General features: G+C 34.4%; 1 protein-coding gene across 1 annotated transcript in view; it reads right to left on the reverse strand.

Annotated features, from left to right (window-relative positions):
* Asator (tau-tubulin kinase asator) overlaps nt 1–24,920 on the reverse strand; it is a 348,933-nt gene that overhangs the window by 78,657 nt on the left and 245,356 nt on the right. The window contains exons 4-10 of the mRNA XM_081728236.1: nt 22,398–22,612; nt 17,374–17,544; nt 14,544–14,642; nt 10,471–10,590; nt 8,459–8,604; nt 5,980–6,091; nt 2,606–3,086 (exon numbers count right to left, since the gene is read on the reverse strand). Of these exons, the coding sequence (XP_081584362.1) occupies nt 2,606–3,086; nt 5,980–6,091; nt 8,459–8,604; nt 10,471–10,590; nt 14,544–14,642; nt 17,374–17,544; nt 22,398–22,612 (1,344 nt within the window). The remainder of the gene's footprint in view (nt 1–2,605; nt 3,087–5,979; nt 6,092–8,458; nt 8,605–10,470; nt 10,591–14,543; nt 14,643–17,373; nt 17,545–22,397; nt 22,613–24,920) is intronic.

The raw sequence follows: 24,920 nt of genomic DNA on the forward strand, positions 1-24,920 counted from the left end.
CATAAACACTACTCGCCCTAAGTATGGACTACCTGGTAGGACGAAAAGACATACTCTGACATAAAATTTCACACAGAACTGAAATTCACGGTTATATGTGCTGTGCGTATGTATTTAACTGCTCTATTGCATACAATATACACTTATCTATACACACACATATTATATATACGACTTCCATCGAAACAGTGTACAAAGAAATAAAATGAGCATTAATTAATTTTGACAAAGGCAGGTTTAAACAAAACAATTAGTTAAACAAAAAAATCTTATAATCTTATCATTAAGGGTTTCATACCCAAATGATCAGAAGTTTCAATATACGTTAAGGCCTTAACATGTCCAATTCAGATGGTACTGTATGCAAGATAAGTACCGTGGAAGCGGATTTAATTCTTATATACACATTACTCTATGAAGAAGGAAACTAGGATATGAACAGGTTCGGAGTTATTACTATGAAGGAGTCTGCATGAAAAAAGACAGAAGAAAATTAGGATACAGCTGTGTCAAAAATTTACATCGGTAACTAAATTACTTTAATGAATTAGATACATTGAAATATTTTTAATGATAAGTGTGCAATAATAATAATGAAATTTACTGTAGCATGGGCCACACGAAAAACCTATTTCCATAAAAGGAAACTCGATTTAAAATCTCGATAATTTAAATATTGAAGTTTAATTAACTACAATTATCATATGTATTAAAGGGGACGGATAATAAATGTAAGTGAATGAGAATCCAATGATTGCTAGAATGATATAAAGCAAAGAGAATATGAGACCACGATAAACACTACAAAACCTCAGTTACGGGATTTGAATTAGCCTAATAATGATACATTTGTGCACAGCAACACAATATGTATGCAGTATTTAAAATTCATTTATAGAACATTTAACTACACTATTTTCTTTAGTTGCAGCACATGTTTACACAGTTAAAATATCTGAATTGCCAAAATTACTCCAGTTGACTCTCTTACTTGAATTATACACTAAGATTCTCTTCTAAGCTAAATTAACAGTATACAGTAGACTTCCGACTATTCAGCCTAACGTGGTGGAAGTTCTATAATAGCTCACATCTTGCTCCACCAAAACCTGTCTTATTCATATTTTCTGACCTCTTAGTACAGCCTAATACTTTACAAATGTTTGTTGTGTATTATACTGTACGTTTTAAAAATTGCGTTACAGAAAAAGAAAATCTAAAAATAAAATTATTGCACAGATTTTAAGATAAATTTTACAGTGTTCAACTTAATTGCAGAGGGAAAAAAATTATGTACACCGTACACTACGAATACATACAGTTTTAAAATAAAACATATCTAAAACCTAGGCCTATTTAAAAGAAGATTTAAACATACTTTACTGTTTATTAACAAATTATTACAAAAAATGTGAAAAGACAAAAGAGTCAAAACTTATAGTTTTTATATTTTTATAATCCCTTGATACAGCTTCTGTTCGCAAGTTGTGTTTTGCACACGGTATATGGCAGGATCGTAACAGATGCCCACGTGCAACGCCTTGTTAAAAAAATATATTAGTCATTTTATTTAGGAGACATTTTTTTGAACTAGGTCGCAAATCGAGTCTACTCTATTTGTTTTAACCTGAGTTAAACATGTGCTGCTATTTATTACAATATAAATGTTTCTAACTAGATATTTCAAAATTTACTTAAAATTTAGTTTTTTTCTTATTATTTTTTCTCAGCTAGTAAGCTTTGATAAGGAAGTTCACTTGTTAATTTAGTACGCAAAACATTAGATCACAAGAAATCGATCAATCAAATATGTACTGGAATTGAAAAATATGGGTATGGTTTTCTGTAGGAGACACGGAATTGTGTTCCAAAAAAATACACTGAAATTCGTATATTCATCCCGAAATTACTGAAGGGAATATAAATGGGGAGGGGGATGATACAATTTTACTGTCAACTGGATAATCAATCACAAAAGAAAGTAACACATTGTCTACACAATTTGCATATACAATATGCTATTTTTCGAAGACTGTACATTTGTTGAAGGTTAAGTATTGAGTTAGAAGTGCTCAAACATTGCAACTGACAAATTTCCAGTATCGTTGATATTCTGCTTGTTCTAGTTACTTTATGATGGTATAAACCGATAAGAGGGAATATCTGGATTTAGAAGATTATGCCAGTAATACTGTACACTCTGCTACAAGTGTGTAAAACAAGAGTATAGCAGCCCAAGCTATATAATGCTGTCGATTAATAAAAAATAATCTGGAATTATAAGTGTCTTGGTGAACTTGTTTACCGTATTAACCGAATATTCTAGTGAACCTGAACTAAACATACGCCAATCTTTATTAAAATTATTTTAGTATATCATCATGAACAATTCTTACTATAAATCTTTACTTTAATCAACAACATCCCGTACATATTTATTTCTGTGATAATGTGACTCGTATTTTATCACTTTGTACTTTCCTTACAATATATATTTAAACTTTCCACCTGGTATACTTTTAACCATAACGTTTCACTATTTATAACAAAATAAAAACTGTGATAAAGGATGTAACTTGTGTAATAGAAGTACATATATAGTTACCTGCTTTGGTGGCCTCGTATGAATAATAGGATCCATCTGGTTCTGTCGTAGCTTCCCTGAGTCTTGGACTTGGTAATTCTGGGTTCGCTTCTCCATCTTCTTGAGCTTCTTCTTGTCCCACACGCAGTCTACCAAAAGCTTTCCTATTTTGATTTTCCCCATCAACTTTCGACCCTACATTCACTGCCATCACAGCATCACCCTCATAGTCCACTTCACCGTCCTCTTCACCTTGTTTCAGTCCGTCCCGTTTATCAACCTTTTTCTCTTCGGTGCACTTCTCTTCACGTCGTTCGGTACGACGTTTCTTTGGAGATTTGTCTACTTCGTTTTCCAACTTATCTAAATTCACTACATTTGCATTGCAATTACGGTCAATCACTAGCTTCTCACGTGTTTCCGTGGTGTACGCCAAAGCTGGGTCTTGGATATATGCTTCCCTACGTCGTCTTCTGCATACTTCATAGTCTACCAACTGTGCCTGAAGTTGAAACAAATTTAAAGGTATTTAATTACATATTTAGATTACTTTTATGTATTAAATCAGCTTACTGACAGATTCTTTACATTATGACATGTTACCCTTACATCTGCTGAAAATTGGTCAATTATGAGATGACAATTTATCTGCATGTGAAATTATTTGAATTAATTTATCGCAGACTAATAGGCCTAACTTAATCTTACCATCTCGGAAGAGAAAATTCATATTATTTTAATCCATACATTCTATCTTCATGTAACCTGTAACTTGTCACGACCGCACCAACTTGAACTTTTCTTAGTGTAAGGAGCCCTTAATTAGTTTCTTTGCTGGTACCTTTTTTTCCCCGCTACTCAGTATTCTTCCAGATTTCGTGGATAGTCGGATAGTACATTCTTATATGAAAACATCTCATTCAACTTCAATGTTGAAAGGGATGTTAGGCTGCGAGGCAACGAATTATCCTCGTTTGTCTATTATCTAGAAGTAGGTCTGGTCAAATTATTATTATTATTAAACTTTCTGCGATGTTTTATATTTTGCTTAAAGTAAATATTTCAATATTTTGTGATGCCTACAACAGTACAAATATAACACACCAATCTTGACTCTTAAAATCTTTCTGCTTCAACGTCAATAAATAAACATCTAATGACGACAGTTTTACAAAAATTTAAAGTAGATATAAGACGCTAATAACTGAAGTATCTCACTTCCCAGAAAAAGAAAGAAGGATAGTTAAAACGTTTTTTGGTCTTGAAATCGAAGATAGATAGATAGATAGATATGATCACTTTCACAACGTTCGTTTTTTCTTCAGACATTCCAGAGTTCATTTTTTTTAAGTATGAAATAAAATTCCAAGACTGTTATGCTCAGAGATTTCATTCCATCTTTACCCTCCACACTGAAGAATGCACTTGTTTCGAAATTTTGGGGGGAAATCGAGGGATATTCGGTAGATAAATGCCGGCAGCATTTAGGTGTATAATTTCTACACTAATAATAGAAGAGGTGAGTTTAACAGGAAATTCTTACTATACTTCCAAGTTTTAATTTTATATCTGACGAAAACTAGGAAACGAGAAATGGAAAAATCTGTTTTTAGTATAATCTCGAAGTAAATAAAATCTATAAATATTTCAATATTTCAATAATTACTAAAGTAAATACCAACTAGCAAATATAAAGTTATCTGATTACTTATCTATGTATATTAAGAAGATTAGAAGGGGAAAAATATGGTGTTAGTATTTTACTTATATATAAATTTTACACATAGTGGACAAAGTAGTGAAAACTTCTGGCAAATCTGTGACATATTTTCAATGTGCTAGACTGTACTGAAACGCTAGCTCATTCAACCTTCTATTGTTTGTTGGAAAGAGTGTGGAATATGAACCAATCGTAGCGGGAGATAATGCTGTAGTCGACCCTGTGCTCTTGTGAGGAATGAACAATGTATCAGATCTTACTGAGTATCAAATTACGCTGGTTGTTGGTGCCCCTCTATCTGCGACAAAATGCATACTTATGTGGCTAAAACAGTGATTTTATTTGGTGTGATACACAGTAGATATAAAATTATGATATACAACATACTACACGGTAGAACAGAGTCTGCTAAGCACACTAATTAAAAAAAAAAAAAAAAAAAAGCCGCACTATATGGACAGTCAGATACTGAAGCAATAGTGACGTCACAGAAGAAAACAACAGTCGTAAAAGACACTACAGAATAAACAAGCAACTACACACTCCAGTGTCAATTTAAACAATGGGCAGAGAACTCCATAAAATAGATATTCATGGGAAGCTACTACTGACAGATCAGAATATGCTTAAAGGTGACATGAATGGAGCAACAATTATAAAACTTGAAAGTGAGAGGACTGTCACATGTCGTTTGCTCGAACAAGTCGATCTTTAGTCTCTTCTGCACTAATGAACGTGCATTTGTGTGACGAACATCGAATGAAAAATACGATATAGACAATTTTCGCTCGACTACCAAGCATGAAGCTGACCTTATTGTAGTCGGTTATGATATTCAGCAGTCTTTCATGTTACATTTGCACGGCCGAATAACAACAGAAATGTATGGAGCAATCTTGGGTAAATGTAATATAAATGTTATTTCCGGACAGCGATGCTATATTCACGATGATAATGCCTCCTCCACTATTTCTGTCGAACCTTGATTTTCACATGCCGAAAAGGCTTAGCACCTTGCTTGGACCGCCCAACCCCAGGCCCCAACATCAAGCGTTTGTGAGCTAATTTGGAAAATCAGGTTCGGTGTCGATTTACATTATTGTCTCTACCTTACCTGGGGATTGTTATGTATGAACAAAAATAGCATCAAATTTTATTAACCACAATTCAGGACTTATATGTCGGTACGTATATTCCTACAAGAATTCAAGCTGTATTGTGTGCTAAATGTGGTCCAGCACCGTATTGGTACACGAAGATTCTAGTTTCAAAAGTATTTCAATTATTTTGTCCATTATCTATGTAATGAATATGTACGTGTGAGACTGGAGGAAACCTCACACTTGTATACCTCGACTAAGTCCTCGAGTATACCTCGAATAATCCACAGCAGTGGTCGCCAAACTTATGAAGCTTCTGAGCTACCGTCCTTCTTAAATCCTACTGTGAGCTACCAACCAAAACAACTACCTTTTTCAGTGGAGGAATCTAGGTTAGCAACCGGAGCGTTAACGCTATCTACCGAAATGTCCCCGCGAGTTACTAGTAGCTTGTGATCGACGGTTTGGCGATCACTGATCTACAGCATTACTTTTTCTTTTTTCGCTTTTACTATTCGAACTAGTCAGAATTTAATATACAATATACATAATAATACCAGCGGTCAACAACTTACCTCTAATTCTCGTCTATTGTCTGGTTCTATGTTCTCTTGGTTGTTGTCTAGACTGGTCATGATATTATCCTCAAGCACATTGTCTGTGATGTGAGTTGCACCCATCAGCCTGCTTCGGAAAAGAAAAACAAAAAGCTCCTGATTTCATATATTTATATATTTCGTATAATGTATTCAAATATATAAATACTAATGAATCTACCACCTTAAAATAATCAATAAAACGATCAAAAAATTTAATATAAATTAATAATAATACTATCGAAACTTCAAGGGGAAAAAGGTAGGCACTGTTCATTTAGAAAGTTTTATATAGTATAAATACACATTAACATGTCGTAAGACACAAAATCAATAATGCTTCTTATTACATATAAATGCCATGTTTAAATGCGACATATATGGCCCAAAAGTAGGTATACAGTCCCGTCCTGTATTTTATATCATTTCTTATTGTTATTAAACAGATAGACCTATTTTCTTTATTATTTGTTTTAACGTCTTTTTACTTATAATTTAAGCCTAGAACAGTCAAAGCAAATAAATCCATAAACTAGAATATTACACTTGATCAATGCATTGGGCACTTTCTCCGGTCAATTAACGGAAATAAAGATGGTGTGATTCTATGCTATAATTAAATTATAGAGTTACTTCTGTATTAGTTAAATAGAATTGAATATTTCTGACATAATCATTAGAAAAAAATCGCTAATTGAGCATCAGTAATTAACTAAGTCTACAACTTACAAGTAAAGGGTCCAAATAAATGAATCGAGTTTCGGGATGAGACATAGTGCACCTGATAGAGAATGTGAAAATATGTATATGTGCAAAGTTATAGAGGCTGAGCGCCATAAGAAACAGAGGGAGAGGGGGTCAAAGTTGGTGGGAGAAGGACTATGCTATGTTATAGAAATACATCAAATAAACTGTTGAATCATAAAAATAGTGAAAGAGAGAAAATGCAAACGATGATAGTTTCACATATTAACAAAAGAAGAATGGGCAGAATAGATCATGAAACTTCGCCGCCATCTCAAAATCCGCCATTTTGAAATCTGTAATATTTTTGGAAATAGAAAGGTAGTCATGTGATATATCAACTAGGGTCAACAAGTTCTTAAAAAGTCAATTACGAACTTTATTTATCGTTATTTGTACTTATTTAGAAGATTTGGGATCATATTTATAGTTTTTTTTTTTTTTTTTTTTTTTTTTTTTTAACGCGAATTTAGGAGACTAATACTCGTATGTTGAAAGTTTGGATTATCACGAAAACACACCTAAGTTAAATATATTATTTACAAGCCAAAAACCTAACAGTGAAATTTGATATCCAAGTTGTATATTATTACGTTATTATGTATGACATTACTTCCAATTTGCTTCATATAGTGCCAAAGAAAATTGTACAATCCGCGGCAAGAAACCTGCAACATGAGGATGTAAGTTTATTGTGAAATTACGCCTAACAGCACAGGGAATGAACATAACGTCTCAGTGGAACGAATCACGTCAGGATAAACCTCGGCCTCCTCCCGTGCACACTTATTTTGGAGCAAAAGACTTCGTCATTTCACAATATACTTATATGCTCATGTTGCAGGTTTTTTTGCCGCGGATTGTACCGGTCTGGAAGAACCGCTTTTGGTTCTTTTTTGATCGAAAACAATGTGGAATATATGTAACTACCTTTGTTAAATAACATCCCACCATAACAGAATAAAATCTGATAGATTGGAATGCAATTATTACGTAATATACGCAAACCGCTATTTTTTTTTCACTCAACTTTCTTCGTCCACCTTTGTAAGCAATAGCAACTTGGACGAGCATAGCATGTGATATCTGGATGAAAAGTGAACTACTTCAGTCGCATACAGCAATGAAGTTGTAGCGGAAAATACGTTATCTGGTGAGGTGACTTTTCGAGTATCGTAATAATCGAAACTTTCAAAATACGAGTATCAGTCTCCTAGATTTTCGTTAAAAAAACACTATAATATGAACCCAAATCTTCCAAATAAGTCCAGATAACGATACATAAAGTTCACAATTGACTTTCTGAGAACGTGCTGGCCCTAATTGATATATCACATGACTACCTTTCCATTTCAAAAAATATTACAGATTTCAAAATGGCGGATTTAAAGATGGCGGCGGAGGTTCATGATCTACTCTGTCAATTCTACATTTGCTAGTATGTGAAACTACCGCCGTTTACATTGTCTATCTTTCACTATTTTTTACGATTCAACAGTTTATTTGATGTATGTCTATAGTATAGCATAGCCCTTCTCCTACCAATTTTGACCCCTTCTCCCTCCACTTCTTATGGCGCTCAGCCGCTATAACTTTGCACATATACATATTTTCACATTCTCTATCAAGCGCACTATGTCTCATCCCGAAACTCGATTCATCCATTTGGACCCTTTACTTGTTAGAAACATATAGTATGAAAGAGGGAACTCACCCAGTAGCAGGTCGACTAATAATAGCTGGTGACGTAGTAGTAGTTGTAGCCACAGAGTTATCTGTTGGAATCTTCTCCCAATCATACGGATCTGTTTCCTTCACTCCTCTTCTCTTCATACATCTCTCAAACAAGCCAATGAGCATCTAGAATTAAAGTCTTTCATCAACCATTGCAGCTTTAAAACAACCGGCGATCTAAATGTTATAAATATTCGAAGACAGTAACCATCATTCACCATAGCTTCTTCGTGGCTATATGGTTAGTATATACATCTTCGGCTCGGGAGACAAAGATTTAATCTTTGGTGGAAGCTCATGTGGTTCGCATCTCATATTAAGCCGTAGATTCAGGCCTCATGTAGCCTCAGTGCTGAAAAGGATCTTAAACATTCAAACATTATTCAAAAGCAATTTAACCCTTAATTTAGTTTTTTAATTAACCTTTAATTCGTTTTTAATAATGTTCCTTTCCATCTAATCTTAATCTAGCCACAAAACTCATAACGTGGTTGGGTAGAGTTTAGCGCCCTTTTCAGCATTGAGGCTATACGGCACACCTACACTTTAAGATGGAATTCGAACCACCGTGATGCGTTTAAATTTCAAGGTTCTCCCATTGGGAATCGAACTCACGTTATGGTCCCCTAACAGCGGTTTTGCCAGTGCAACCCGGCTCATGTTCATGTCATGTAACTTGCTGCGGACTGTGACTGTCGATATAGGCTGTGGAAGATGCTGCGCTTAGTTCTTTCGTCACTTGTACTCCAGTCTCACGACGGTTTTAAGTGGCAATCCACTTTAATGATCGGTGGGACCTGTCACTGAGGGCTTTCTTTCGACTACTGTTCCTCTTCGTCAAGGTGATTTTGCTGTGAGTTTTGTAGGCCGTCATTACCTTGGACACTATCCCTCGTGATACATTCAATACACTTGGTACTTTCGTCACGTTTATATCACATGACCAGTGGCGTAGCAGCTGCCCCCGCAACCCCCGCAGTGCGGGGGGGCCCCGAAGTCTTGCAATGAATAAAGTTTTAAAGAAGTAGAACTTCCACCTTACTTGTGTCGGCTTTACAAGTGGGGCCCCTTCTCTATACTTTGCGGGGGGGCCCGCAAAAGTGTGCTACGCCACTGCACATGACCGAGCACTAACAATTTGCCTTCTTGCAAGTCAGAGAGTCATTTTACACTATCACCATCTGCTTAGTTCACTGCATAATGCCACTCTATTACTCCTCACGTAAAACGGAGTTCAGCCATAACACACGACCAATACTGTCTCGGCGCTGCGGTCGCCGACTGACGGTTGCCCACCCAATCATTTGATGTGTCTCCATTACATCGATAAGTATATATACATTCCTACATAAATCACCCTGGAGAATATCCAAATAATTTACTGAGACGAATAATTCTGTTCCAATGTAATAGGAATGGAATTATTTCTATATTAAAAAAGTGAATTAAACCTACGTCAGTTTAAAAAAAAAAATAATTAGGGAATTAATAGTACTTAAATCGCAAAAGTTTGTCTACTGAAAATCTTATGATGAATCCGTTGTGAAATCGCATAGGAGTTGTTCACAGACAGTGTTAAATAATTACGCGTGAAAACACAACGCCATCGTCTGCCAGACACGGTTCAATACTTGGTGTGCTCGCTCTGCGTCATATTGACGGCGTTATTAGCATGTATTGAAGTTGAATCTTAAAGACTACATTTTCCTATCTCACTAAAGATCATGCTGCCTCGTGGCTAAATAATGGATGTCTGAACATTAATTTACATACCATAACATATGTTTTAAAGTTGTTTAATATAGTTAAGAGAGTATCAAATCAAAATATCTGTTTCTGAAATTACGAATAGAGCATTCTCTCGCTACTTTAGCACCAATATCATTCATGAGACAAAGCTAGTAAAAAGTCTTCATGACATGTTTCTCTAAGAGTAATTAACCATCAGTAAATCACTTTGGAGAGGTTTCACTTAAGGATAATCACACTTACTGCATAGTCAGGTTTGTCTGCATATTCTAAAGACTGAATATGGTCAAGGAACTGTCGAAGGTCTGATGGCAGGTGTTTAAGAAGTAACCTGTGATCATACTTCTCTTTCATTAGGCCAACCTATAAGAGGAAATATTTTAACATAGCATGAAAATCTTTACAACATTGTAAAGAAGTTATATATTGTCGTATATTATAGTCATATAGTAGCAAAACAGTAAATGCATAAATGTTTAAATTGTTACTACAAAAATCTTTTACAGTGAGTTCAAACTACTTACCTTTGGAATAGGTTTCAGCGACACCATTTTTAAGTTACCTTCATTGTAAATCAAAACAAGCACCTATCTTAATATATTTCATTTATATTGTTTATTTTGTACATAAATAAAACAAATACTACCACCATCATGTACCTCCTACCTTTTTCTGGTTTATATTGTTTACTTTCAGTCTGTTTCAAACTGATGATGAAACATTAACTATTTGGGTATGTATATTTTAAAGAATAGAAATTTATTGGAGTAAGTTCTTATAATAATTTCTATAATTCCATAATAAGAAATGTTACTCATTAGACATATTCAATACCCAGTGAATCAAAGGTTAATACTTACCTGAAAATACCAGTTGAACCCTTGATAAACAATTGTATTTAAATTACTAGATTGTTATCTTTCTCGAATCGTCGAAGAAATAAGATAGGTGTCTGTATTAATGAAAATTACATTTTTCTTAATAACCTGTCTTTCTCAATAAAACTCACAGATCAATAACAAACTAACTTGTAGACAGTTATAAACTTTCCAACCGCCCGGATTCATGGTACACATTTCAATGTTAGAAACTGGACAAAATAAAACACTCCTAAGGTAGACTATATTAGCATATGCACGTGATAGCGTAAATCTCTGTTCCGCCACACAAAAAGTCGCAATAAACAAAATTGCTTAAAAGTTTAAACATCCGCTTTCGGAAATTACATCCATGTAATTACATTAACAGAAATTACATTTTGTATTTATATATAAAAACACAGAACATCATATACTTGAATACAATTGTTTATAATAATAATTCCACTGCTTTTCTAATTATTCGCTAAATGTAGAGAAGAAGAGGTTTCACTAAACAATTTTATTCACAAATACAAAGTTTACGATAAATAGTAGAGCTTTTTTTCTTTTCCTGCCCAGCTTGATCATCTAAGTTATTACACTATATTTCGGTCATCTTGGATACTCCGTTGTAGATCTGCACAGAATATAAAATAAGCAATTGTTAGAATCTAGCAATGATTATTTAACCTAATTTCAAGTAACGAATATATAAAGTTGTTCATAGTTTTTCATACACTGTGAATTTTTGTATGGTTTTGAGGAGACTCATGATATCACATGTATTTTCTAATATATTATATTTTAGAAGTGTTTTATTTTGTCAATTACAAACCTCATAACTGTCTACGGTTCAGTAGGTAGTTTATTTACGAGATATGTTGAGGAAGATTTGTAAATTTAAAAAAATGTAACTTTCATCAATACACATACTTAACTTATTTCTTTCACAATTCCATAAGATGGCAACATGAACTTTGAAATTATGTATCGCACAAGTATCTCTTCTATTTGGAAAAATAATAAATCCAAAGCCAAAGAACATTCAGCAAATGAATTTTCATTTCTGGAAAGTACAAAGAATGCGGTTTTAAATCAAGGTGTTTTGAACAGAATAACACTCAAGTGGTGGCCTCTATTATTAAAGCAAAGCGTGAACCTGATCAAGTGCACACTGCGTTTCTACCGGCAATCCGCCATTTTTAAAACTCTTTGAACAAAAAAGAGCACTATGTTCTCCCAACCACGCCATAGTGTATGCTGAAAAGGAAACGTACACCGCTGTTCGACAATACGCTCCTCACCCTCCCTTTTGTTCTGCTATATCAAAAAACTCTCTGATCAGGAGCACAGCTTTGAGCACGGAGCGTGTTTCGAACAGCTGTGTACTTGCCCTTCCTGTATCCACCACGTGTCCTTCTTGCTGAAAGTTTAAAAGAATATCGGGTACCCGGTCCCAACATTTCGCATTAGTTTGGCGCTTTGTGTCGATAATGAATGCCACCACTTGCATGATGTTTTGTTTAAAAGACAGATTTAAAACAGTATTCTGTGTACTTTTCAAAAATAGAAATAATAATAATAATAATAATAATAATAATAATAATAATAATAATAATAATAATAATAATAATAATAATAATAATAATAATAATAATAAAAAGCCTTATCTTTTTTAGTTTCGAATTTATTGGCTTTCCAAATATATCTTTCTACAGCACTCTTTACGATCATGTCTTACGGACTCGACTAGCATCTCTCGGGAAGTGTCAACTACAATTTTCAATAATCCGTTCTAATTTATTCAATTCTTTACAAAATACTACATGGATTATTGTTATTTAACAAAATGTACCCAAAAACGAAATTATGTAATTATTCCTAAAGCTTCTACATATCAAATAATAAAGCTTGTATCCTGTAAGTTGGTTAGGATACAAGTATTATTCAATATGTAAAACGGACCCATAATTAAACATTCTCGTATTCCACATCGAATAAATAGTTTGACGTACGTGATATATATAGTTTTTTTTTCCTCGCTCTCTAACTTAAGACAACCGTGTAACTTCTAAACTAATACAAAAAAAGCGCTGAAATTTTGTACGAAACAAATATAGGAAAAAACGGTTTCATCTGTTCCGGAGTACCAACAGATAAACAGTGCTGCCAACTCAACATATAGTTATATTTGTCAAATAGGACTACGTTAGATTATTACATATTTCAAATCGGTATGTTAAACGAAAATTAACAATATCACATATATTATTCAGTGTTGCAAACTAAATATTCCATAGTATTACAAATATCCAAATTTTGGAACCCTCTACCACACTGAGACAGACAGAGGATGAACATGCGAAGTATCTTCGTGTTTGGTATCTCGATCATAATATGACTTATTTCGAATATATACGAACAAAGCTCAAACTCTTCCGGAAATATAACATTGGTAAGTTTGCAACACTGCTTCAAACGGCGTATTTATGGAAAATATTTAAATTATTGTTGTTTTTCTTTGCTTTTATGACACTGCAGCAACAGTTATTGGTACCTGTAATTACAATAAGTTCTCGCAATTACATACTTTTAAGTGTGTTGCCAACTTTATCAATGTTGCTAATGGACGCTATGGGATACATAATACTAAATTAAAATTACGTACTAACGTAAGTTTTATTTATCAATGTCACATCTCCGGAACGGTTTGAGATATTGAACAGCAAAAGGATTTATTCGTCTATTGAAAGCGATATAAGTACTTAGATATGTATTTTGAAAAAAGTAAAATTTTCAACTTCTTTCAGTTTTGTTCCACTTCGCATGTGCACTGTCTCAGCTATGCTGTTAGTCTGGTATAGGCTTCCTAAATTTAGATGTATGTAATACTGTAGCGTCCTTACTTTGGAACACTGAATAATAAATGTAATATTGTTAGTTCTCGTTTTACATGTAAATTTGCATGCATAGCGCTATTTGAAAAATTATAATTTTGAGTTGGCAATACTGTTCATCTATTGGTATTGAGAAGCACCTCAAACAGTTCCACTGTTGATCTTTGCTTTGTAAAAATTTCAACGTTCTTTATCTATTGTTTTAGAAGTTACACGTTATTTCAAGTTTAAAATCTCACTCCGCATACATACATTCTTATACGAATAAACAATACAACGTATTCTCCAATAACTCACTATGGCTTCAAAATGCTTCTTCGCTCCCAACTTGTTTATAAGAAAGTGTATATCTATTCTTTTAAAATAAAATATTAATTTTAAACAATCCTTTCATTTTATTAGATAATTACTTAACTTTTTTTAAAAAAAAAAATCCCAATCGTCTTTTACTGTTTTATATAGATACATTTATACAGAATTTTGTTAAATTAGTGTTAATTTGTCATTTACATGGAATAAAGATAAGAAATCACGTGTGTAGTATATTTAATGATCTTACCTGCTCTTTGTCCTTTATTTTTCTCCACGGTAACTGCCCATTTACAAACTCCACTAACATATAGAATAAAGACCATAGATCATCATGACGACCCATTTCCTGCAAAACATAATTTTATTCAAAACTCATTCACAATTTACAGAAAGTTTAAATGCATTAAACTCTTGAAATGCTAACATATATCTTGATAAGAAATTCTAAGTGTTTCTTCGTGGCCGAGTACTTAACACGTCTATTTTCTGTGAACGTGGTTCTTGGTGCAATCTCCTATGGAGGTATTTCCCTCGGATATAAATTTCACTAGAGATTTGGATCCAACTTTAAACACAACGTCCAATCTCATATATTCTCGGAGTTGAAAAAATATGTTACATTCCAATTAGTCATCCAATCAATCAAAAGGAATTTTAGGTTAAGATATAATATTCTTTAAGGTTTAAACGTCAAGAGTAAATCAGAAAGACTGATTTAAATTATATAGTTAGGTAATTTTATGCAGAAAACACACTCCTTAATCTACAAATTACCCAAACAATCTGCACACGGTTTTGGAGTGTTAAGCAATGTCTTTACAAAATTGTTTGAGAGAAATAGGTTGTACCACACATCTATCTACGAGCATTATAATATTTGTTTCAATATATAAAATATTTATTACACGAGCTCTCTTTATGAATGAAAACTTAACAGGATCTTATTTTATTCCATCACGGTATACTTGGTAAATAGTATAATACAGTATAATATAATTACATGTTACATGCATTTATTTGGCGGCAGCGCGCGAAGACTGTTTAGCAATTATTGTCCCTGACACAAAAAGTTATCCAATAATTCTTGTATTCTAATGTATTGTTACGTTAACCTAAGAAGTAAGTGTGTCGAATTTCACATCTGTACTGTTAATAATCTAACGTTATTCTTATCTATCAAGAAGAAAGTGAGGTCGAATTGTGAATATGCAGAAAACTGATGAAAAAAAGGTTAACACTCAAAGGAGATCCACTCTGACACAGTAAACATTTGAGTAATAATGTCTTTTCCTAAATTGTCTGGAACTAAGCACATCACTTTCGTGTACTGGGAAAAGCTGTGAACACGTATCTGATCGGGTCCTCCAACAATACGATGCATGCAGGTAACAACAATGCTGTTCACGATTTGGTTACAGGATATATGATTACCTTGCGTAACTAGTAACCTTGCGTAACTAGTACATCTACAGGTTCAACAGAGATCATTTTGCATGAACATATCGATTATCTGCCAGGTGGGTGTCAAAATGTTACGTATTGATTAAAAGCGATAAAGTTCATGTACATCACAAACAAATTTAGCCTTGGCAATGCAAATACACTGGTTACTTCTCTCTAGGTATGTAACTGTCGACGTAGCATTATGTATCCGAATTTAAGCAGCGAAGTATGCTGCTGCGGCACAAGGTGTATCCTGGAAGTAACTGCAAAGCGCAAACATCCCTGCGCAAACATCCCTACACTTGCGGCCCTGGTTTCTGAGACGCCCACGAAGTCTCGTAACTAATTTTTTCGAAGACAACAGGTCACTGACACTACTACACACAGCTGCTTCCAAAATTATGGGATGTAATCACGAATGGAAGAAAATAATAATCAGGAAAAATATGTCTTGACCAAAGTAACCTACTAATACACGAAAGCCACTGATTACACAAAGATTGTAATTAAAACTGCTGTTTTGAATTACTTAAAATCCTTCGTACTCTCCAGATCTCACTCCAGTGCATTTTTTTTTAAATTTTTGTTTTGTTACCCAATTTGAAGAGCGTCTGCGAGAAATGCAGTTCACAATCGATACTGAACAATGCGGAACAATGGCTAGTAGAGATATTACCGCTTAAGAACAAACGTGACAGAACATTCCTGTAATGGGTGACTATGTTGAAAATAACAGTTCCTCTACATCAGGAACATACTTCTGAACAATCTTGTAGTTAATAAAACAAAAAAAACTTTGACAATTACTTTTGAACACAGATCCACTTTAGTAATGAGATTACACAGAAAGAAAAAAACCTGGACCAATACCCTCTTGGAGATTTTCATAGTTCTATTTTTATTATATTACTTTAGTATTTTGAAGTTATGAACTGCATTTGATTCTTAACTTTATATGCCAAGTTCCAATAACAATAAAAAGATTACTCAGAAAGTAACATGTCATATATTTTTCTCAGAGGTCAAATGTATAAAAGTGGACGGCTTATTCCCAACAGAATGTTTACTTCGTGCATACTTTATATATATATATATATATATATATATATATATATATATAAACAACTACAAAAGCACTTCCATTGCTGAGCGAAAGCTGAAGAATCTTTGTCGACATCATAGATGCTAGATTCCTTTGAATAATAGCATCGACATAGTTTCATGATATGTCTGAGCTATGGAGAAACGCTCGAAGCTCAGCTGATTATGTAACTTGTCTCAACTTTTAAGCTTGTAACTCATTCCATTAAGCAAACAACAGTGATCCACTATCTAACACAAACCTTTCTGAATCTCATCATAATTTATTTCTCCATGATGAAATATTCAATCACACCACCTTGTTCTACATATAATTTATTCACAAAAAACATTTTAGGAAAATTCTACAGCTGCACTGCTTACTGAATTGCTATGTAAATCCACCTACAAACACAAAAAGTTTCAAATTGACACGTACAGTTGTATTTTTCTGTTTATTAATTACGTAAAAAGTTTCAGGGAAATACTTCCTAGGCAATCCTCATATACTGAAGGCAGATATTAATCGGCGATGAAAGTACTCGCTTACTAACCTTATTTTTATGTGCATTTATGGAAGCGTAACGAACTGTTCCACGAAAGCCTGCTGCAGCACGGGGTGCTCTTACTTCTCCTGTTGCTGTGGTATACTGCCTCGCTAGACCAAAATCTAGCATATACACCCGCCGACAATTATGCGGTAAACGACCTATTGAAAAATTCGACTGGAAAGAAAGAAACACAATGAAAATAATGTCGTAACATATATTAAAGTAAAAATTCTACCTTTATGTCAGTCATTTCCACTTAGTAAAAATCTACCTTTATAGCAGTTATTTCCAATTTGTTGATCGATGTATAACATGAGTAGCGAGAGCAAAGAAGGGCAGGGACAAGTCGAAAGAACGAAGTATAGAGTTGTTGGCAGTGTACGAGTACTTATGAATAAAAAATGGTGTATATGCAAACCATCTATAATCGATGTTTTTATTTGCTTGTCACTATTGTCTCTAACAATGCCAGTGTTAGGTTTCTCGATTGATTCTTATCTTTTTCCTCTTGGCTAATTCAAAATGGGAGATATAAACTGTGACGTCACAGAGGATCACGTTGAAAATGACTGCTTGATACTACAATTTTAACAATATTGGCAAGTTTTTTAATTCGTTATAACTTAAATACATTTTAGCTAATGGAAAATTTAACAAGAATTATCTTTCTCATAATATATTATGTGATTAAAAGTATCCGGACACCTGGTTGAAAATGACTTGCAAGTTCGTGGCGCCCTCCATCGGTACTGCTGGAATTCAATATGGTGTTCGCCCACCCTTAGCCTTGGTGACAGCTTCCACTCTCGCAGACATACTTTCAATCAGGTGCTTGAAGGTTTCTTGGGAAATGGCAGCCCATTCTTCACGGAGTGCTGAACTGAGGAAAGATATCGATGTAGGTCAGTGAGGCCTGGCACGAAGTCGGCGTTCCAAAACATCTCAAAGGTGTTCTATGGATTCAAGTCAGGACTCTGTGCAGGCCAGTCCATTACAGGGATGTTATGGTCGGGTAACCACTTCACCACAGGCCGTGCAGTATGAATAGGTGCTCGATCGTGTTGAAAGATACAATCGCCATTACCGAATTGCTCTTCAACAGTGAGAAGCAAGAAGGTGCTTAAAACATCACTGTAGGCCTGTGCTGTGAGGATGCCACGCAAAACAACAAGGAGTGCAAGCCCCCTCCAAGTAAAACACGACCACACCATAACACCACCACCTCCGAATTTTACTGTTGGCACTACACACGCTGACAGAAGACGTTCACCGGGCATTCGCCATACCCACACCCTACCATCGGATCGCCACATTGTGTACCGTGATTCGTCACTCCACACAACGTTTTTCCACTGTTCAATCGTCCAATGTTTACGCTCCTTACATCAAGCGAGGCGTCGTTTGGCATTTACCTGCGTGATGTATGGCTTATGAGCAGCCGCTCGACCACGAAATCCAAGTTTTCTCACCTCACGCCTAACTGCCATAGTACTTGGAGTAGATCCTGATGCAGTTTGTGATGGTCAGGATAGATGTCTGCCTATTACCCGTTAAGACCCTGTACAACTGTCGGCAGTCTCTGTCAGTCAACAGACGAGGTTGGCCTGTACGCATCCCTTCATGTTTCCACTTCACTATCACATCAGACACAGTGGACCTAGGGCTGTTTAGGAGTGTGAAAATCTCGCATACAGACTTCTGACACAAGTGACGCCCAAACACTTGACCACGTTCGAAGTCCGTGAGTTCCACGGAGCGCCCCATTCTGCTTTCTCACGATGTCTAATGACTACTGAGGTCGCTGATAATGAGTACCTGGCAGTAGGTGGCAGCACAATGCACCTAATATGAAAAACGTATGTTTTTGGTGGTGTCCGGATACTTTTGATCACATAGTATATATACAAACTCACTCTTATGTAAAACCCGTAACGTATAACACATATTCTAATAACGATAATTTAAAGAAAATCCTAATGTTAGTGTACATCTATTTTACATAGAAACTCCACATATATTTCCATGTTCCCTATAATATGTTATTGGAGGAAAGACCTTATGGCTACAATTAAGTACATTAAAATCATATACAGATTTTCTTGAAAACATTTAAAATCTGGAGATACTTAGCAATCAATAAACAACAATGATATGTGAACAACGTTGAAAAATCATTAAAGGTCTGAAATCTAAAAGCATAAACGCCAATCCGAATGGCGTATTCAATGTAATGGGGAAACGTTGCAAAATAACATATGGATCACATACAAGTATGGATCATCATCGACAATGATGCGAGTAGCCTCCAGAATTACACACTGGATGCACACAAGAGCATACAGAACGTAAAATTCAATTTAAAGTTTATTCGAGCGTATTTAACAAAATGTTATCAACCTCAGTAAAAATGCTTCGCATACCGAACTGTCTGCAATACCTGCTAAAGCAAGATAGTTGGCAACAATCCAACAGCAGAAATGCTACATGCCAATGGTCCTTTCTCACAGTACCCATGTCATGCCATTACTTCTTTCAACAAGAACCTACCAGCTATTCCCTAAACCTGTTAGTAATAACGTATATTTGCTAATAACAGATATGCCTTATTTATTGGAAGCAAATTTAAATATTCTATCATAATGCGAATCGCGTCACTCTATACTTAAATGATTTAATTTGTTTCGTTGATTATCATCAGTATTGCTGGTTCTGATTCGAAGTTTTGTGTAAATACTATAATGTACCTTCGAGCAATTATTTATACTTTAAAAGCAATAATTTGTAAACAATAATTACTTACTGTGTCTAAATTGTACTGTAATCGTACTATATTGTTTCGGCAAACATTGTCTCGCCATCATGGTAACACGAGACAAGCGTTACATGTGATTTACTTTGAACTACCACCGAAAGGAAAAGTGATTACTGAAATACTATAGTACAGATACAGTACCATTTAGACGCAGTTACTATTTTAATATTATTATTATTACAAACTATACAAATGTGGTGAAATTATATCTTTAAATAAATACTCAACACAAATAGTTGCAATAATTATTACTTGTTACCGTTGCCTTTGGTGTGAATAGGTTGCTCAATAAACGTGGATCTTAGGAGCTTAAGGTTTATAGTCCTCCCTCTCGAACTCCAAATATAACACGCCCACGGCAGTCACTATTTAATTATTTACTACTAATAAGTCATTAATCCTTAAGATGATGACTACTTTTCGAATATCTGATATAAGAAACTCCAAAATAGTTAAATTAACCAGGAAACCTATGGTTGATGGGGTAACAAAACCTTTTTACACAACTTTTTGATCACACGGGAAACAAAAAATATTGATCTTATCTTCTTTCAAGAAAGTTGTTAAATTCATTTATTTTGTAATTATGTTTATTAGGGATAAGGAGGTTAAGAATGGTGTTTTGGTTAACATTTATATAGAACTGATTAAATGCATGTAAATATTTCTTCGTGGCTGAAAATTCATTAGTTTGTTTGCTTGGAGTTTCACATTGTATTCAATAAGCAGTGTTTCTTCGAAACATATTTGGGGGAAGGGGGGCTAACTCCGAAATTGGTCAACCACCTCCTCCTCCTGGAGCTAAGATAAATGAAATTACGAATATGTCATTCTTGTGCAAACCATTCCTTTAGCAAACAATGTGGCAGTGTAGTCTCCTCACATTTTGATTCCCCGAGCATCGAACACCAGTCTCCCATATCAAGGCAAGAACACTAACCATATGGCTGCGAGGGCATATAGAAGAATTCGAGTTATAGTTTCAAGTATGAAAAGTAATGCTGGTTTGAAGATAACGTTAGGCTGTTGAAACTGTAAAACTTTATTTGAGTTTTAATAAAAAAGTGTAGTACGCTCTGGTCAGAAAGTATTATGGTACTCGCGCTGAGTCGTGAAGCGTGAGCTTTAAACCAATCATAGAAATATTTTGCTTGAGCTCCAACACATCGTGAAACTTCGGTACAATTCGTGGAGCCACTTCCCTAGCGCACACTTGGGGAAACGTCGAACAGCTGAATTCACCAACTATGTTGCCAAACTTTGAAGACATAGTAAACGAGTATATAAAAAAGGCATTTAAAAATTACCAATAATAACACTGCACAATAATAATTACTCTAACAACTATTTTAAAATGGAAACTATAGCACAAATAGTAACAACGAAAATATAACGCAACAAAAAGAAATTAACAAAACGGAACTTGACGCCAATCCGACAACACTGTACTCTCGGGAGATGTTTTCCGTGTAGCGCGAGAGAAGACACTGACAAAATTTGATGGGTGGGGGTTGACGACTGGAACACACTCTCGCAGTCTATTGGGTGGCGAAATCGGTAGATCTAGGTCAAGCTTCATGACTCGGCGCGAGTACTATAGTTACTTACGTAATAAATGCCAGAGTAGTAAGAGTTACAAATAAATGGAAGTTACATAGCACAAACTTATGATTAAAAAAAAGACTTCTTATTATTTACGATTATTTACGCTAAACGATTAATGGAAAATTGAAAGATTGTTTCTCTGTATTTCGTTTGGTGTATTGCACTTTCCTGCAACACACAATCTGTTTTTATTTAGATAGTTTTGTACGCTTATTAAATTTTTGACAGTGAACATATCGAGGATACTGAAACAAATTAAAATGGGTCGAATACTTGAATACATTAATGGAACAGATAAAGTTTTAATTGAAAGACCCCTCGGAAAAGGATCTCTAGGTAGAAATATAGTAAGAAGCTAATATGAAGCAGGATTTTAGGGAGGTGAAAGTAAGTAATGATAATTGTGATGGGACTGGACTGGTTGAGGATAGGGTCCCTTAACAATCTTTATTTCTGCGACAATGAGCTTCGGATTTCTTAAAGCCATGAAATTAATTAATTTGTTTGTGCTTATATTATAATGAACATTACACTGCAATGAAATTATACGTATCTCCTTACGTTGACAGTTTTTTCTTTCTTTTAATTGAAAGCTTTATTAAAAACTTACTGGTTTAATGTCTCGATGTAGGAAGCCAACTTCATGTATGCTTTCTATTGCGCGAAGAATTTGAAGACCTAAACGAAGAGTTGTAGACAAGGAGAAAGCACCACGCGGTTGAGCACGTCGCAGCTCAGCCAAATTCTTTCCCTGCAACTGCATCACCACATAGTTGAATCGATCATTACGCCCGCAGCCAATGAATCGGCAAACGTGTTCTTTCCCTGTAACGAACAACACAACAATACAGTCAATTAAAATTAATAAAAACTACTTTACCATGTCTAAATTTATCTCATATGTCTCAGCTTCGATTCTTGGTTCACTTAAATATAAATGGAAAACCAAAATCGAAAAAAATATAGTAATAAAGGATATAAAATTTTAAATTAGGGTGGTAATTAATGAGTATCTCTAGTCCCCCTCTTTCAGGTTTTTCAATAAATGCGTAAGTTAACAAAGATCACAATTTCTGTGCGTGAAAAAACTAATAAATAATTATTACATTAAAAAATATTCTTTTGTTCTATTTTGAAATAACTTTCATTAAACTTTTACGAGAATTTGACCACCGTCTTCATGTTTCTCTGCATGAATGATTTTCCAGGCATGCTTACTCTTACGCATTATTATTATAATTTTAAAAAAACAATTTTTTCTCTACTACTTTTAAAAGTTAAAAGTGTAATAGAAACTAGCAACAATCAATGTTTTGTATTTGTGATAAGCAATCTTCAAGTTTCACATTTTATCATAAGTAATTGGCATTAAACTGGTTAATGAAGTATCTCTAGTATCAAAAATAGTACTATTTCAACTCTGGTCCATTTTAGTTCGTAACATTTAGCATAGTCATCATCAAAATAATATATGAAGCCTACTGATACATATTCTGTCATTACCTCTGAAAAGAACGTACCAATTTAAATACAATCTTCAACGACATGGAGAGAGCGTAATACGCAGTATGAAGCCAATAACTGAACTGAAATCGATTCGTTAATAGGCCATTACGAAAAGAAGACACACAGGGTGAATTTCTTTTGTTGGCTTACATACTAGAAATGTATATTGGAAATATGAAATACCCAGTCTTTTGTTACGATTGCTGGATAAAAGTTTAAATATTAGGACAGAGGAGCAAGACCGAAAAGATTCTCAAAACACACCCGTTGGAAACGTGTGAGAAAAAGCAAGGGAGTAGATTCGGAAAAGACGATGACCTCTGAGATTCAATCTGATACATCGAAATGACTGAAGATTTATAGCTGCAGTAATTTAAAATTAACTTATTTTAAAAATAAAGATGAAATATGCACAATAATAGTTATTATTTTCTTCAAATTTTCCATGCGTTCTAATTACAGTACTTGCTCTGTGCCATCAAATGCTTAAGGTGAAGTGACGAATTCACAATAAATCGATCATAAAGATTATGTTAAACAGTTACCAGTCGAGCCCTGATGGCGTAGTCAGTAGATCCCTACCTACCAACCACGTGGCTAGAGTTCGGTCCCCAATAGGAAGATGTTTTTCACTCTACCCTTGTTACAATACAGTTTTAGTTGGTCTCGTTCGAAATTATGTCATTTGGTAAAACGATACATTTAAAGTAGAATAAAATGTACTGAATACGAAAATAAATTAGATGTGAGCTAATGATGGGTATTTTATTATTAGCATAAAAACACAATTCCTAAATTGAAGAATTTAAACCCATACTTGCTTTTATCCACTTCTTTAGCTTAGATTTTATTACCGTTATTATTATTATTACGTTTACTGATCAATGGAATTTTATCTTGCCTCTCTAGTGAGTGCAACTGATGTCACATTAATAACTTTCGGATTCTATGTGTGGACAAATATGCATCAATAGTGAACGAATATTCACCAACAAGTTATAACACACGGAGACAGGTCTATTATGCAATTAAGATTCTTTATTAATTTCCCATGCACTTACATTTTAATTTTAATTGAAGATTATTTAATGTCTAGTAGATAATTCTGAAAACAAACTATATCATTTTTTTTTTTTTTTTATATGCTTTACGATGGACTCTAGCAATTTGTTTTGGCTTTCTATTTTCATTATCCTTTTAGATTGGGATTCTGTCTTTAATCAGCTTGCGCATTCTACTTAAGCCTAATTTTTCTTTAACAAAGTTTTGTCCTTCGTACTTTCATTTTCTCTCTCTTTTAAGTTTGCATAATTCCTTTGCACCTGGCTCTGGTCTTTAACACTTAATTCTTCGTAAGTCTTGCCTATGGTTAATTACATTATGTTATTTGCTTCAAGCTCCAGAGAAATTAGTACGAGCAAATGAGTGCATGAGACACTCTTGGTTCTAAAGTTTTCGACGTATAAAGCATCTTCTGCACTCCATATACTCTCGACAGTTTTTATGACATTCATACAGCGAAGATTTTTAAGGACCTCGTAAAAGTTAATTATATACGGAAAATTATTATAAATAATACAGAATGCTTAGCTGGCCAGAAGTTACTAGTGTACGTCCTATTTCATTT

Source organism: Thermobia domestica, chromosome 10 (assembly GCF_964235325.1).
Source record: "Thermobia domestica chromosome 10, izTheDome1.hap1.1, whole genome shotgun sequence".
Lineage (NCBI taxonomy): Eukaryota > Metazoa > Arthropoda > Insecta > Zygentoma > Lepismatidae > Thermobia > Thermobia domestica.